At 44.8% G+C, this 15,114-nt stretch overlaps 1 protein-coding gene across 1 annotated transcript in view; it reads left to right on the forward strand.

The window, feature by feature from the left end:
- The window catches only part of GPR137C (G protein-coupled receptor 137C), a 106,285-nt gene that overhangs the window by 6,143 nt on the left and 85,028 nt on the right, over positions 1–15,114 (forward strand). The window contains exon 2 of the mRNA XM_030215064.1: positions 4,231–4,271. Coding sequence (XP_030070924.1) covers positions 4,231–4,271 — 41 coding nt within the window. The remainder of the gene's footprint in view (positions 1–4,230; positions 4,272–15,114) is intronic.

The raw sequence follows: 15,114 nt of genomic DNA on the forward strand, positions 1-15,114 counted from the left end.
TAGCTAGGGACAGTGTGGCCTTTGGCAGGGTGACTCAAACGCCTTGCCCCCCCCCCCCCCCCCAAAAGTAAGTTATTGCTTTTGTACATCCCATTGTTCTGGACTGGCCTTGTAGGATGATAAAGGCGAAATTGTATTCATACTGTGTTAACGTTTTCTCCTCTTGTCCTTGAGTCCTGCTAAACCAGTTCCATGCCCACCCTGGAAGACTAGTTACAGGGGTGAGTTTAGGATTTACCTGCTCCTGCATTTTTTATGTAGTTTGGCTTATTGACTTATTCTATAGTAGTTCCCCATGCATGCAAAGTGAGTCTTGTATGTTCCCTGATCTGCTTTGACATTGAAATACTGGAGCGTTCCAGACTGTACCAGTCCTTCTCCTGAACTTGTCTAGTGCATAGGCGGTCGGTGGCCCAACTGTTTGGGGAGGCTAAAGGGGGTGGGGTTAGGGGTGGGGCCAGGGGTGGAGCTTAAATCCATAATTGTCTGAACACACAGAAAAATAAATAAAAAATAAGTCAATTAATACATTTTATTGTAGATATTAGATATGTATCATAAGTCAAAGAATAAAGTGGTTGCTCAAAGCATATTCTAAGCACAATCGCTCAACTGCAAAACACTATGCACAACTTTGTGCAAAAACACACTCAGAACCTTACTGTACCATAAATATTACACTGGGCAGAACCTAATACACCAATATACCACCCATACGGAAAATGCAGACAGTCAACAATATGAAACAATGGATCATATCATCACAATTCTCATGTAGAGCCACAAGACACCCTAATTCATGTTTAATGTGGGATAAAATGCCATAAATAAGTAAATAACTATAAACTTTTAATGTTGAGCACCTGATTCTCAAAGTGGACATATTCCAAACACTATAATGAAAATAAAATGATCTTTTCTACCTTTGTTGTCTGGTTGTCCGATTCTGCTGCTATCTGTTCTCAGTGCAGGTCAGGAAGTCATCCTCCTTAAATATCTCCCTGGCAACCCAGCCAACCCCCCCCCCCTCCCCCCCCCCCCCCCCCCCCCCCCCCCCCCCCCCCGCTCTCCCAGCAGTAAGGTAAACAAACCATAAACCAATTTCTACAGTTGGTTACACAAGGCTAGAGGGCTTTCACTGCAGCTCCTGCTGTGAGGATGGAGGTAAAGCAACAATTTAAACCTCTCGGAGCACAGCAGGGGAGGCCTGTCCAAGCCTCTTATACCGGGCGCCTATGGTCTAGTGATATCACAGATATATCTACCTCATCTGCTGGTAGGAGAGTCTCAATGCAATGGTCTAATCTTCTGTTGACACATATGACCAAATGTATTTTTGTGCATGACACACTAAACTCCTATAATCTGTAGTTGAGGCAAAAGAGCCCAGTCTGTTGCCCTAATCCAGAAGTCTGCCTTTAGGATACATTTTCAACTTAAACTCCCTTATTAACGTAAAATATGGCTGTGGGTGGTTCCTTCTCCACAGCCACATCAATCTGAACAAGAATCTTACCTACCCTACTCTTGCAGAAACACCCCTTCACTCCCATGGTACCATACACTATAATCTAAAAACCTCCATTATAGCAGTGCATTGGTGTGCTTTGAGAGTTCTTACCAGGAGACAATGAGGCATATTTTCAGAGCACTTAGCCTTCCAAAGTTCCATAGAAACCTATGGAAGTTTGGAAGGCTAAGTGCTTTGAAAATGAGCCCCAATGAGGCATATTTTCAAAGCACTTTGGGAGGCTAAGTTCCATAGGTTTCTATGGAACTTTGGAAGGCTAAGTGCTTTGAAAATATGCCTAAATGTGATCTAAAACTCATGTTTTTAAGGGTAGTATTTTACCATCCAGTTCCTCCATTTTCAGTAGTTTAGTAGTACTCATTCTTTTCTTGTTATTGGAGGATCTGAAAACCTCCAATTAATTCAGAAGTCATATTGGCAAATGCTACCCCTTCAGAAAAATAGCTTTCAGAATTGAAATGTGTGTGGAGTAGGGCCTCAAGGAACGTTGAGTGTGACAGTGGGAACTTGAGATGATGGAAGTAGGCATTAACAAATTAAGGAGTCCTTTTTACTAAGCTGCACTAGTGGATTTAGCATGAGAATGCCATGCAGCAGCCCGTTCTATACCTATGAGCTACATGGCATAACACACAGCGTGCACTAAATCCGTTAGCAAGTCTTAGTAAAAAGTATACCACAAGAGAAATAAAAGGTCAGTTACTGGTCTGCCACTGGTATTTAGATTAAATACCCTCCCACCTCCCCTAGGAGTTGTATTCTCTGAGCTTCTTTATTCAACTGCCTGGTCCTGCACAGTTGAGGCAGGTGGGAAGGTGTGCATGCATGCACAGTCGGGGCTGCTAGAAACTTTAGAACACTGGGCAGCATACTAGGGCTCCATGGGGTGGCATTACCCATACGTGGCAATGTCCTGCTGTCCTCAAAATACTTCGCTTTCACAGAGGGGGAGGGGTGGCCTAGAATGCCCTCTGGTGAAGATGGTAGGGAGAAATGGTGAAGGAATTAAAATGCATAGATGGATCTTTCCATATAGAATGGAGAATCAAAACAAACTTCAAAGACCTTCACACTTTTAAGCAAGGCCTAGATGGGCATAACCTGGCTGACTAGTGTGGCAAGAAACTCCAGTTACCTTGTTGGGCATACTGAGAGTCAAGTAATGCTATAGAAATTATTAGTAGTTTTATAGTAGCAAAATTGAGACCTAACCCTGTCATACTTGTGCACTATTAATGGTAGTGGCAGAGTGCAACTTTTACTTCTATTTCAAATAAACTACTATTACTTACTACTACTTATCATTTCTATAGCACTACTAGACGTATGCAGCGCTGTACACTTGAACATGAAGAGACAGTCCCTGCTCGACAGAGTTAACAATCTAATTAGGACAGACAAACGAGATAAGGGAATATTAAAGTGAGGATGATAAGGGTTCTGAACAAGTGAATAAGGGTTAGGAGTTAAAAGCAGCATCAAAAAGGTGGGTTTTTAGCTTAGATTTGAAGACGGCCAGAGATGGAGCTTGACGTACTGGCTCAGGAAGTCTATTCCAGGCATATGGTGCAGCAAGATAAAAGGAACGGAGTCTGGAGTTAGCAGTGGAGGAGAAGGGTGCAGATAAGAGAGATTTACCCCGTGAACGGAGTTCCCGGGGAGGAATGTAGGGAGAGATGAGTGGAGAAGTACTGAGGAGCTGCAGTGAATGCACTTATTGGTCAATAGAAGTTCGAACTGTAGGCAGAAACAGATAGGAAGCCAGTGAAGTGACTTGAGGAGAGGGCTAATATGAGCATAACAACACTGGCGGAATATTAGTCATGTAGCAGTATTCTTACCCCCAAATAATTATTTCAATCAAATTTTGTATAGTGTAATAAAACACTAAAGGTTAAATAGAAAACTGCTTAACTTTGTCACCGTTCCATTCTTTTTCTTACATGTTGAACTTCATTTATCGCCCTTTTTGAAGTACAAGTCAAAGCAGTCAAAACCGAAATAAAAGCAGAACTCCATAGTATGATGGGAAAGCCATTCAAACAAATAGATTAATAAATGAATATGTATTTTATCTGAGTGCAGTAGTCTCGCCGCAGAATACCTCAGTGTCTCTCATTCCAGGATAAACTTAAGGACCTGTATTATAAACTAGTACCAGTACTTTTTTTTTATTTTTAATTTCACGTTCAATATATAACACAATAACAATATGTGGAATACTATTTATGTAGGATATCATTAACCACTGTGCAGAGGGCCAGCCATGGAAGGCACATCCTTAATGCTAATTAGGAACATGGAATGTGCCATGATGGCTCCTCCCCAAACCAAACACTGAGTTGTTGTATCGCTATTCTCTGAGGGGATTAAAATTGATAGTGTGGTTCTAACAAAATAGGATCTATGATCTCTTTAGAGCCTAGAGAGACCTTTGTGCTATAGAAGGTCTTACAGCAAAATATCATAAGGTTTTTTTGTAGTTGTAAAGGTTTCAGTATTGCATTGATGAGCAGAAAGATTAGGTAAGTAAAATATTCTGAAAACAAGTGATCATATCAGACTTAAGTAGCTATGTATGACTTACAATTGTTTATTTCAGCTACACAGTGAAGCTAGTCTGCAATGTCAGGTATGCATGAGGTTTTACCAAGAACTACTGATTATAATTGATCTTTATTTTTTTTTCCTCATTCTAGATTATCTTTAAAGCCAAATCTTCACCCGAGTTCAAGTACAAGTAAGTTTGGTGTGCATCTAATACCATATACTGTAGCATTTAATATGTTTTGTATCTTAACTGGCTAGTTCCTTTGCAGGATAAACCCCAGCTTAGCCCCTGTTTGTTTAGTTTAAGGCACCATCAGTCCTATATATTTTCAGTTTGCAGGCTTGATAACTAAAATGAGATGCTGAGGACTATTATCTAGTATAGCTCTTTCAAAACTAGAGCTTGTAAGACTTTGGAATTTTGTTTATAAACAGGGGTCAAAGGGGTGTGGGGTTGTTTTTTTTTTTGTTTTTTTTTGGTGCTTCCTATTCAAAATCAAGTACAGAAGTGAGCATTCATATACAGCTACCTGTTCTGCAAGCATTTCTGTAAAAGTATACAATGAGGCAATGATCTGCCAACAAGCAAAGTAATAAAACAAACAAAACAGATCAGTCTAAAAAGAGAAGTGATTTATTAGACAACAGTTACCCAACATGGGCGTTTTACTCACAGGCTGCATCAAGGATAGAACTAAAATAAATATACACACAAACAAATAATGTTCATACAAGATGAAGACAATAAAAAGCCAAAGCTCAAACTAAAACATAACATGAGTAGCCATACTTGGTCAGACCAATGGTCCATCTAGCCCAGTATCCTGTTGCCAACAACAGCCAATCCAGGTCACAAGTACCTGGCAGAAACCCAAATCGTGGCAACATTCATGCTACAAATCCCAGGGCAAGCAGTTGCTTCCCCATGTCTGTCTCAATGGCAGACTATGGACTATTTGTCCAGGAACTTGTCAAAAACCCAGATATGCTAACCACTGTTACCATATCCTCCAGCAAAGAGTTTGAGAGCTTAACTATTCATTGAATACTTCCTTCTATTTGTTTTAAATGTATTTCCATATAACTTGTGTCCCCTAGTCTTTGTACTTCTAGAACAATTTTGTAGACCTCGATCATATCTCCCCTCAACCATCTCTTTTCCATATAAACTGGCAAATAAGATACATATAAGGAGCAGGTATGTATATAGGGAAGATTTGTATCTGTTACACATGCATGGCACACATAGTATAATCCAGTGTTTCAATCCAAAGACAGGGATAGTGGCTGGTGCCAAGGCAAGCAGTACCAAAATGTTTCAATTCAAAGAAAAAATAGTATGGTAGATGAGTGATTAGGTGCCAAGGCAGGCAGTACTGAATGATACCAAAAAGGACACCTTCCTAATAGGGGAGTAAAGCTAACCTTCCCCCTATTAGTATATGTCATTTTCTTAACCTCAGTATTATAGACTAACTGAAGGGAAGAAAAAAAAAAAAAGCAGACATTAGAACATCATGGTAATTTACCCCCTAATATTCAGCTGGCGGCAGTTAGCAGTTTTTAAACATTGATTGTTGCCAGCTAACTTATCCCCAGATATTCAGTGCCGGGCCATAGCTGAGCACTGGCACTGAATAATGGGGACTTTTTGGGCAGGTTGGGTGCCCAGGGTTTATATGCTGGCCCATTTTTTTTAACTTAAGCCCTCCCCACCCCTCTCAGCCATATAGGCAGGCCCTTCTGGGCCTACCTGTATCCCTGGTGGTCCAGCAGGGTCATTGGTGGCAGGCACACAGCCCTCTTGCTTCTGCCTCTTGCGGTGCCAGTCTAAAATGGCTGCCACGAGATGTTGTGTTGGCATTGTTGCACAGCTTAGTAAACTGATAAATATGAAGCAAAAAATGCAAATACCAATAAATATGTATATTTGTAACAAATGTGATTCATCTTTTCAAAAAAAACAGGGTGTCCTTTTTGATAGTTATAGAAATACTGATCTGCCTCTTGGTTTAAACCATTCGGTGTTACTATATTATACTTCAAAAGCTTTTTTTTTTTTTTTTTTTTTTTTTTTTTCCTGCCTGCTACATCTATAAAAATCACCACCTTACCTCTCCAATGTGAATCAATCTTACGTGAAACAACAAACTGTAAATCATCAAACTTATGCTGTTATGCATATTGTCAACCAGTGGTTTCTCACAAGCATTCCTTATTACAGTCCTATGTTTGATACATTTACTTGGTTCTCTAGCCCAAATAAGGATTACCAATATATATTAATTTACATACCTGGACATATTGCTTATCTCTCATGTTATCTTCTGAGCTTATACCTATCCCCTGATACTGGATGTACCAACACTTTGGTTTTTTTTTTTTTTGTTCTTAAATTTAATTTGGCATACTGAGCAATGTAAAAAAAGGAAAATGTCCTTCCTTCATAGAACAGCAAGTGCAGATGGTGACAAAACGTCCTTCAAACTCTTTCTCCTTTTTAAAAGCAACCAAAGTGTCCTTATCAAAATATATAATCTGCACCATGGGCAAAAATCTCCTTAATATCTGATAATCTCATGAGACAAATGATCAAGAGTGCACACAACTTTTATTCACTTTCAGATGAGAGATTGAGACTCCTTTTGTGGTGGTCAGCTCTAATCCAACCTTCTGCTACATGTTTTAGGGGATAGCCTCTATCAGGTCCTAGCCATAATTTTAGTCTGATTCCTCCTATCTTGTTATGGACAGCTTCTTTTAACCTTTCAAAACTGACTATATGGTAAACTTGTTTTTAAGGGCCTGGCTGTGGCAACTCTCATAATGCAATAGCTTAAGTTTTTTTTCAATATAATCTTAAATGTACCATTTACATACAAAATTGTAATGTCCAAAAAAGCTAGCTCTTTCCTACTGAAAATCTAGAAGTTAAGCTATATATGAAATTCCAAAACAACTTCCTGTCTTCCCTTCTATATACATCTATGAATCTATACACCATAACAAAATGTTCTCTTTATATGGATTTTTAGACAAAAAATTCTTTCCAGAATTCACCATGTAAACACTGCTAAAAATGGAGCTATGGTTGCCACATGGCTGTTCCTTTTTTTAATTTGCTTAAAGCGTCCTTTAAAAAAAAAATTCTTTTAGTACAATAGTACCTAATTCAACTATATATTCTGTAAGGATTCTCAAGTTTCTTGTCCTACCACTTAAAGCCTCTCCTAATATCTAGAACATCTTTTTGAGGGATATCGGTATAGAAGGATTCTACACGTAATGCAACAAGAATGTTTGTTTCATTTTAATTTTATATCCTTTAGTATATTAATGATATGAGTGGAGTCCATCACATATATGAGGGTCTAGTGGCCTTAAAGGTATTGTCAAATTTTGACAAAAGTTTAAGTATTTAACCTATTATGATCTAGGTCGTCTAGGTGAGTTCTACAACAACTTGTGAATTTGGGGGCATACATAGATAATAGGAATCGTAGGCTATTTAACCTGCAAGAAATCAACCTGCTTGTTTGCCAAGTTAAGGCATTTTTTTTTGTTTAAACAATAGGATCATGTCTTTTAAAAGTGAAAAAAAAAAGTGTATCATTTTTGTCTCCTAATCTCATAGGCATAGTCAGTATTGTTCAATGCCACCACTACACCTCCTTTGTCTGCTTGTTTTGATTAGAATAGTATCACAATCAATCAAATGGTTCTACTGCTTTTTTCAATATCTTCCAATCTTTCAATGTCTCAATTTCAAAAGCATGAATCAGTGGAAGAGGGGTTCAAACTCTTTCCTTACGATTCTCATAATCATATGAGACTGTTTTTTTGGGGGGGGGGGGGGGGGGGGGGGGGGAATACATTTTTAATTTCTGGGTAATTTTTTTTTTTTCTCGAAAAACTGCAAGTTCTTTACTATCCTGTCTGACAAATTCCCAACATCATGGGAGACAGTTGTCGTATCATTAGATAATAATCTTGTAAAGTGTTGGTTTGACAAATCACAGGCTGATTCATAGATTGATGACTCAATGAACAACTGTTTCCCCCTTTGTATCCCGTTTTGGTGCAGGTGACTTGATCCTCCTCTTCCCCCCCCCCCCCCCCCCCCCAATCTCTTGCCCAATTGAAAAACCTGCTCTGGAAGGTTCGAATAAGGGGGAAGTGTTGTATAAAGTGGTGCAAATCAAACACCTCATCACTTACTCCTTCTCTAAGTGATAAGATGTTCTATAACTGGTCTGTCTTCCATTCTACCTACAAACTTCGTTTGTATCCCTAAATTCATTACATTTTGACCTACTTTCTGATGCCAAGGATATACATTTCTATATTTATAATCTAGCTCATCTCTTCTATATTTATCAGGTTTCATAGATTCACCTTTTTCTTATTTCTTTAACACTCTTGTGAGTTTATTTTATATAGATGACTAACATGTTCCTTTAAAAAAATATATATATATTTATCCAGATCCTCCAACTTCTCTGCTTTCTTTGTGGTAGTTTTGAACAATTTAAAATCATGAGGTTCAGGGAACACTCATGCAGTATTGCCTTACCCTTAAATAAAAAAAAAAAATCCTAGTCATTGTACATCTTCGGTTCCTTACTCATCCTCAAACCCCTCAGAATCCTGTGGCAGAAGTCCAGTAACGAGGATGAATGGAGTTCTGTACAAACATCTTTCATTGAGTTGAATTGCTTCCTCCCAGTGATCTAGATGGTTATCAAGATTGGAACTTTTCTCAAACATTTATTTGGGTAAAAGTTCCTGTAACTGGGTATCAGTAAAGCTGAGGATGTTCCTCCATGGAGGATATGACACCATACACAATAGGAGACAATGATCTGCTAACAGGCAAAAGTAATGAAACCAGATCAGTGTAAAATAAAGAAGTGAGCTCTGTCGAGCAGGGACTCTCTCTTCATGTTCAAGTGTACAGCGCTGCGTACGTCTAGTAGCGCTTTAGAAATTATTATTAGTAAGTGGTTTATTACTGTAACCCCTATGGGTTAAATTTTAAAAGATTACCTGGCTCCTTCTAGATCTGGTGTAGGCAGTGCAGTGAAACTGAGTGTTCCGCATGCTGATGGAACTCTCAGGAGAGTGACAAACAGCTCAGGCTGGCAGTTGGGAGGGAGCTGTATTGGTGAGAACATGTTACTAGGAAAAGACCGGAAGAAAGTTGATGCTGGAGATCATCACCTGAAAGAAAAGGCGCCCACCGTTCAAGAGAGCCAGAGAGAAAACAGAGAGAACAGGCTACCTTTAAATCTAGACTGAAAGCCCACCTCTTTAACATTGCTTTTGACTCGTAACCACTCGCCTCCACCTACCCTCCTCTCTTCCTTCCCGTTCACATTAATTGATTTGATTTGCTTACTTTATTTTTTGTCTATTAGATTGTAAGCTCTTTGAGTAGGGACTGTCTTTCTTCTATGTTTGTGTAGCGCTGCGTACGCCTTGTAGCGCTATAGAAATGCTAAATAGTAGTAGTAGTAGCTAAGTGACTGAAACTATTAAAAAAGTGCACATAAGAGAAAATAGTAAAGGAAACCTGAACAATAAGTGAGAGAGAACTAAAAGAAAGAGTAGAGGAAAACTTACATGTTGAGATCCTTGAAGGTCTCCAGACAGCAGAAAAGGAACTTTACAAGAATCTAGTGTTTTGTAAAATTGAATGTGCTTTAAATGATTTATGTACCTAATATTTATACTTATCTGAAAATGCTCCCAATGTTTCCATATCATCAAGCTGATCAATCCATAGACTGGTGGGTTGTGTCCATCTACCAGCAGGTGGAGATAGAGAGCAAACTTTTGCCTCCCTATATGTGGTCATGTGCTGCCGGAAACTCCTCAGTATGTTCTCTATCTCAGCAGGTGGTGGTCACACACAGCAGCAGCTCTGGCTAGGCCTCCAAGCCTAATTCTTAGGTTTTGTTGAGTGCCTGGGGTTGAGGGCTCTTTTGAGCAAGTGCAAACCTGGTGGTGCCAGGTCCCTCCTTTTCTCCCCCCTCCCGCTGGCTCCGTTTAAATTTTTTTTTTTAACGTCCTTAAAGGCGTTTATTTCGACGTTTATTTAAACGTTCATTGCAGCTACTCACTGGGACACCAGTTCGTTACAGCTCGGAGCGGACAGCAGGTAATTTTTACCTTTTTATAGCGGGCAGGGGGTTCCCCGATTCTTCTCCTCGTGGCATATGGCGTCGGAGGGCGAGGGCGCAAAGGGTCGCTCCCCGGATCGCTTGAGCGCTTCTAGAGGGGATGCGGGGGTCTTACAGCCTGATTCGCCCTTGTTGGGTGACAGTTTCGTGACCGATGAATGTCCCGGTCCTTCCTCCGGCGTGGCGGTTTTTCCCGCCATAAACGCCCATCCCCCACTCCTCGCCTCCGCCATCTTGGCCGGCCACGCGGCTCGGACGGCTTCTTCGTGGGCCGCCCTTGAGGTTGGAGACATTAATGCCATGAACGCCCTTAATTTGGGCGACGGCACAAAAGCGGCTAAAGTTAAGCGCCGTTCTTCCCGCGCGGCTCCTTCGCGGAGTGTCGCGCCGGACGCCATTTTGGATGCGCAGCATGTCTCTCCCCCGCTCTTGCGAGCGCCGGTTGAGGGTGCGTCTAGGGCTGTTGCCCAGGCTGCGGAAGTGCACAGTCTGGGGGGTTTCTCCCCCGAGTTTGTTTTGCTGCTGCATCAGGCTTTCCTCATACAAAACGCTGCCCCTGCTCCCTTGTCTGGTAAAGAGGTTGAGGTTCCCAGAGGTAAACGCCCTCGGGTTGATTCCCAGGCCTTGGAGGACTTTGTCTCCTCCGATGTAGATGAGGGCAGCGTGTCTGAGGTCTCCCAACGGTCCTTTGCGGATTCCTTGGAGGAGACGGATCCCCGCTCGGATGGAGCGGATGACCCCTCTGCAGCGCGGCTTTTTAGCCCAGAGGATTTGCCCAACCTGTTGTTACAGGCCATGGACACTTTGAAGATTTCATCTCCGGAGGACATCTCTCCCTCAGCCCCTGTTGGCTCTGCCATTATGCTGGGGACGAAGCGCCCGCCTAGAACCTTCCACGTGCATGATGCCATCCACACCTTAATTTCGGCTCAATGGGATGTCCCGGAAGCGAGCCTTAAAGTGGCTAGGGCTATGTCCCGCCTCTATCCTTTGGCTGTGAGTGAACGTGAGGCCTATCTGTGGCCTACCGTGGATTCTTTAATCACTGCGGTGACTAAGAAAACGGCGTTGCCGGTGGAAGGTGGCACGGCCCTAAAGGACGCCCAAGACAGAAGATTGGAGGCAGCCTTAAGGTCGTCCTTTGAGGCGGCTGCTTTAAGTTTGCAGGCCTCAGTTTGCGGCTCCTATGTGGCCAGGGCGTGCCTAACTATGGTGCAGCGGGCTTCCCCCTCGGATCATTCCTTGAGGACTGATTGGCCGGCCCTGGAATCGGGCTTAGCCTATTTGGCAGACTTGCTGTATGATGTCTTGAGGGCCTCAGCTAAAGGCATGGCTCAGACAATCTCTGCGCGGCGGTGGCTTTGGCTGAAACATTGGTCTGCTGACCACGCCTCTAAATCCCGCCTGGCTAGATTGCCTTTTAAAGGCAAGCTGCTCTTTGGGGTCGAGCTGGACAAAATCGTGACCGATCTCGGCACGTCTAAGGGCAAGAAATTACCAGAGGTCAGGGCTCGGGCTAGTACTCGTCCCGGTACCTCCAGAGGACGGTTGCAGGAAGCCCGTCGGTATCGCCCGGGCAAGTCGGGTTCCTCTGCCCCCTCTTCCTTCAAGAGGAATTTCTCCCCCAAGCAGCATTCCTTTCGCAGAGACCGCCGTCCCGGAGGTGCTCACTCCGGTCCTCCCCCAGGGTCTCGTACCCAATGACGGGGCCTTGGTCCACCCCCCCAGTGCAGATTGGAGGACGGCTGTCCTCGTTTCTGGGCGAGTGGACCACAATAACTTCAGACGCGTGGGTGCTGGAAGTCATCAGAGACGGCTACAAGCTAGAGTTCTGCCGACCCTTAAAAGACGGGTTTGTACTCTCTCCCTGCAAGTCTCCGGTCAAAGCTGTGGCAGTGCAGCAGACCTTGGACAATCTGATCCGCCTGGGCGCGGTCGTTCCTGTGCCAGAAAGTCAGCTTGGCAAGGGACGTTACTCCATTTACTTTGTGGTACCAAAGAAAGGAGGTTCTGTCCGGCCTATCCTCGACCTCAAAGGGGTCAATCGGGCCTTGAAAGTGCGGCACTTTCGCATGGAGACTCTCCGCTCTGTTATAGCGGCAGTGTAGGCAGGAGAGTTCTTGGCTTCCCTGGACATCAAGGAAGCGTACCTGCATATTCCCATCTGGCCTCCTCATCAACGCTTTCTGCGTTTTGCAGTCCTGGGACGACACTTCCAGTTCAGAGCCCTCCCATTCGGGTTGGCTACTGCTCCGCGGACCTTTTCCAAAGTAATGGTGGTCATCGCGGCCTTCCTACGAAAGGAAGGGGTACAAGTCCATCCTTATCTGGACGACTGGTTGATCCGAGCCCCCTCTTATGCAGAGTGCGGCAAAGCTGTGGACCGGGTAGTTGCTCTTTTGAGCTCCCTGGGATGGATCATCAACTGGGAGAAGAGCCAGCTGCGCCCGACTCAGTCCCTGGAGTACCTGGGAGTTCGATTCGACACCCAAGTGGGCAGAGTGTTCCTGCCAGACAATCGGATTGTCAAACTTCAGGCTCAGGTGGACCAGTTCCTGGTAGCCTCTCCTCTTCGGGCTTGGGACTATGTGCAGCTGTTGGGCTCTATGACGGCCACGATGGAAGTAGTGCCCTGGGCCAGGGCTCATATGAGACCACTTCAACACTCTTTGCTGCAGCGCTGGACTCCGATGTCGGAGGATTATGCTGTGCGACTTCCCTTGGACCCAGCAGTGCGCAAGGCGCTGAGCTGGTGGATGCAGACAGACAAGTTGTCTGCGGGAATGCCTCTGGTGACCCCAGAGTGGATTGTCGTCACGACGGACGCCTCTTTGTCGGGCTGGGGAGCCCACTGCTTGGGAAGGACAGCGCAGGGGCTCTGGTCTCCTGCAGAGGCAAAGTGGTCTATCAACCTCCTGGAACTCAGAGCCATTCGGTTGGCGCTTTTGGAGTTCATCCCGGTACTGGTGTTGAAGCCTGTACGGGTACTGTCGGACAATGCCACGGCTGTGGCCTATGTCAACCGCCAGGGAGGTACCAAGAGCGCCCCTCTAGCCAAGGAGGCTATGAATCTTTGCCAGTGGGCGGAAGCGAACCTGGAGCAGCTTTCAGCGGCCCACATTGCCGGAGTAATGAATGTCAAGGCGGACTTTCTCAGTCGCCATACCTTGGAGCCCGGAGAGTGGCAGCTATCGGCTCAGGCGTTCTTGGACATCGCGAAGCGCTGGGGCCAGCCGAGCCTAGATCTGATGGCGTCATTTGCCAAGTGCCGCGCTTCTTCAGCAGAGGACGGGACCCTCGATCCCTGGGAGTAGATGCTCTTCTCCAACAGTGGCCGACACAAGAGCTCCTCTATGTGTTCCCGCCCTGGCCCATGTTGGGCAGGGTGCTAGACCGGGTGGCAAAGCATCCCGGCAGGGTAATCCTGGTGGGTCCGGATTGGCCCAGACGTCCCTGGTATGCGGACTTGATCAGGCTCTCAGTCGACGATCCTCTGCGGCTGCCAGTGGAGCAGGGCCTGTTACATCAGGGTCCTGTGGTGATGGAGGATCCCTCCCCCTTTGGTCTTACGGCCTGGCTATTGAGCGGCAGCGTCTGAGGAAGAAGGGCTTCTCAGACAAGGTCATCGCCACTATGCTGAGAGCGAGGAAGCGCTCTACTTCTACTGCTTACGCCAGGGTTTGGCGTATCTTTGCAGCGTGGTGTGAAGCAGGCTCACTTTCTCCCTTCACTGCTCCAATTGCTTCAGTGTTGGCGTTCCTGCAAGAAGGTCTGGAGAAAGGCCTGTCGCTCAGTTCCCTTAAAGTCCAGGTAGCGGCTCTGGCTTGCTTCAGGGGCCGCCTGAAGGGTGCTTCCCTGGCTTCACAGCCAGATGTGGTGCGCTTTCTCAAGGGAGTTAATCACCTGCGCCCTCCTCTGCACTCAGTGGTGCCTGCGTGGAATCTCAACCTGGTGCTAAGAGCATTGCAGAAGCCGCCTTTTGAACCCTTGTCGAGGGCATCTCTGAAAGACCTGACGTTGAAAGCAGTCTTTTTGGTGGCTATCACTTCAGCCAGAAGAGTTTCCGAGCTCCAGGCGCTCTCATGTCGAGAGCCTTTTCTGCAGTTCACTGAGGCAGGAGTGACTATTCGCACAGTGCCTTCCTTCCTGCCCAAGATTGTTTCTCGCTTCCATGTGAATCAGCAGCTCTGTCTCCCTTCCTTTCGTAGGGAGGACTACCCAGAGGAGTACTCTGCTCTTAAATATCTGGATGTGAGACGAATCATCATCAGATACTTGGAAGTGACCAATGATTTCCGGAAATCGGATCATCTGTTTGTCCTGTTTGCAGGTCCTCGTAAGGGTCTGCAGGCTGCTAAGCCTACAGTGGCAAGATGGGTCAAGGAAGCCATTGCAGCGGCTTATGTGGCCGCGGGGAAGGTGCCGCCTATCCAGCTGAAGGCTCACTCCACGAGAGCTCAGGCGGCCTCGATGGCAGAGGCCGGATCCGTCTCCTTGGAAGAGATATGCAAGGCGGCAACTTGGGCTTCGGCTCATACATTCTCCAAGCATTACCGTTTGACTGTGGCTGCACGGGCGGAGGCCCGGTTTGGAGCTTCAGTGTTGAGGTCAGGGATTTCTATGTCCTGCCCTGGGTGAGTACTGCTTCGGTACATCCCACCAGTCTATGGATTGATCAGCTTGATGATATGGAAGGTAAAATTATGTATAATCATACCTGATAATTTTCTTTCCATTAATCATAGCTGATCAATCCATAGCCCCTCCCAGATATCTGTACTGTTTTTATTCTGGTTGCATTTCAGGTTCAAGTTTAGTCTTCAGTTACTTCAGAAAGACTTCGCGTTCAAG

The sequence above is a fragment of the Microcaecilia unicolor genome, chromosome 9 (genome assembly GCF_901765095.1).
Source record: "Microcaecilia unicolor chromosome 9, aMicUni1.1, whole genome shotgun sequence".
Taxonomy (NCBI): domain Eukaryota; kingdom Metazoa; phylum Chordata; class Amphibia; order Gymnophiona; family Siphonopidae; genus Microcaecilia; species Microcaecilia unicolor.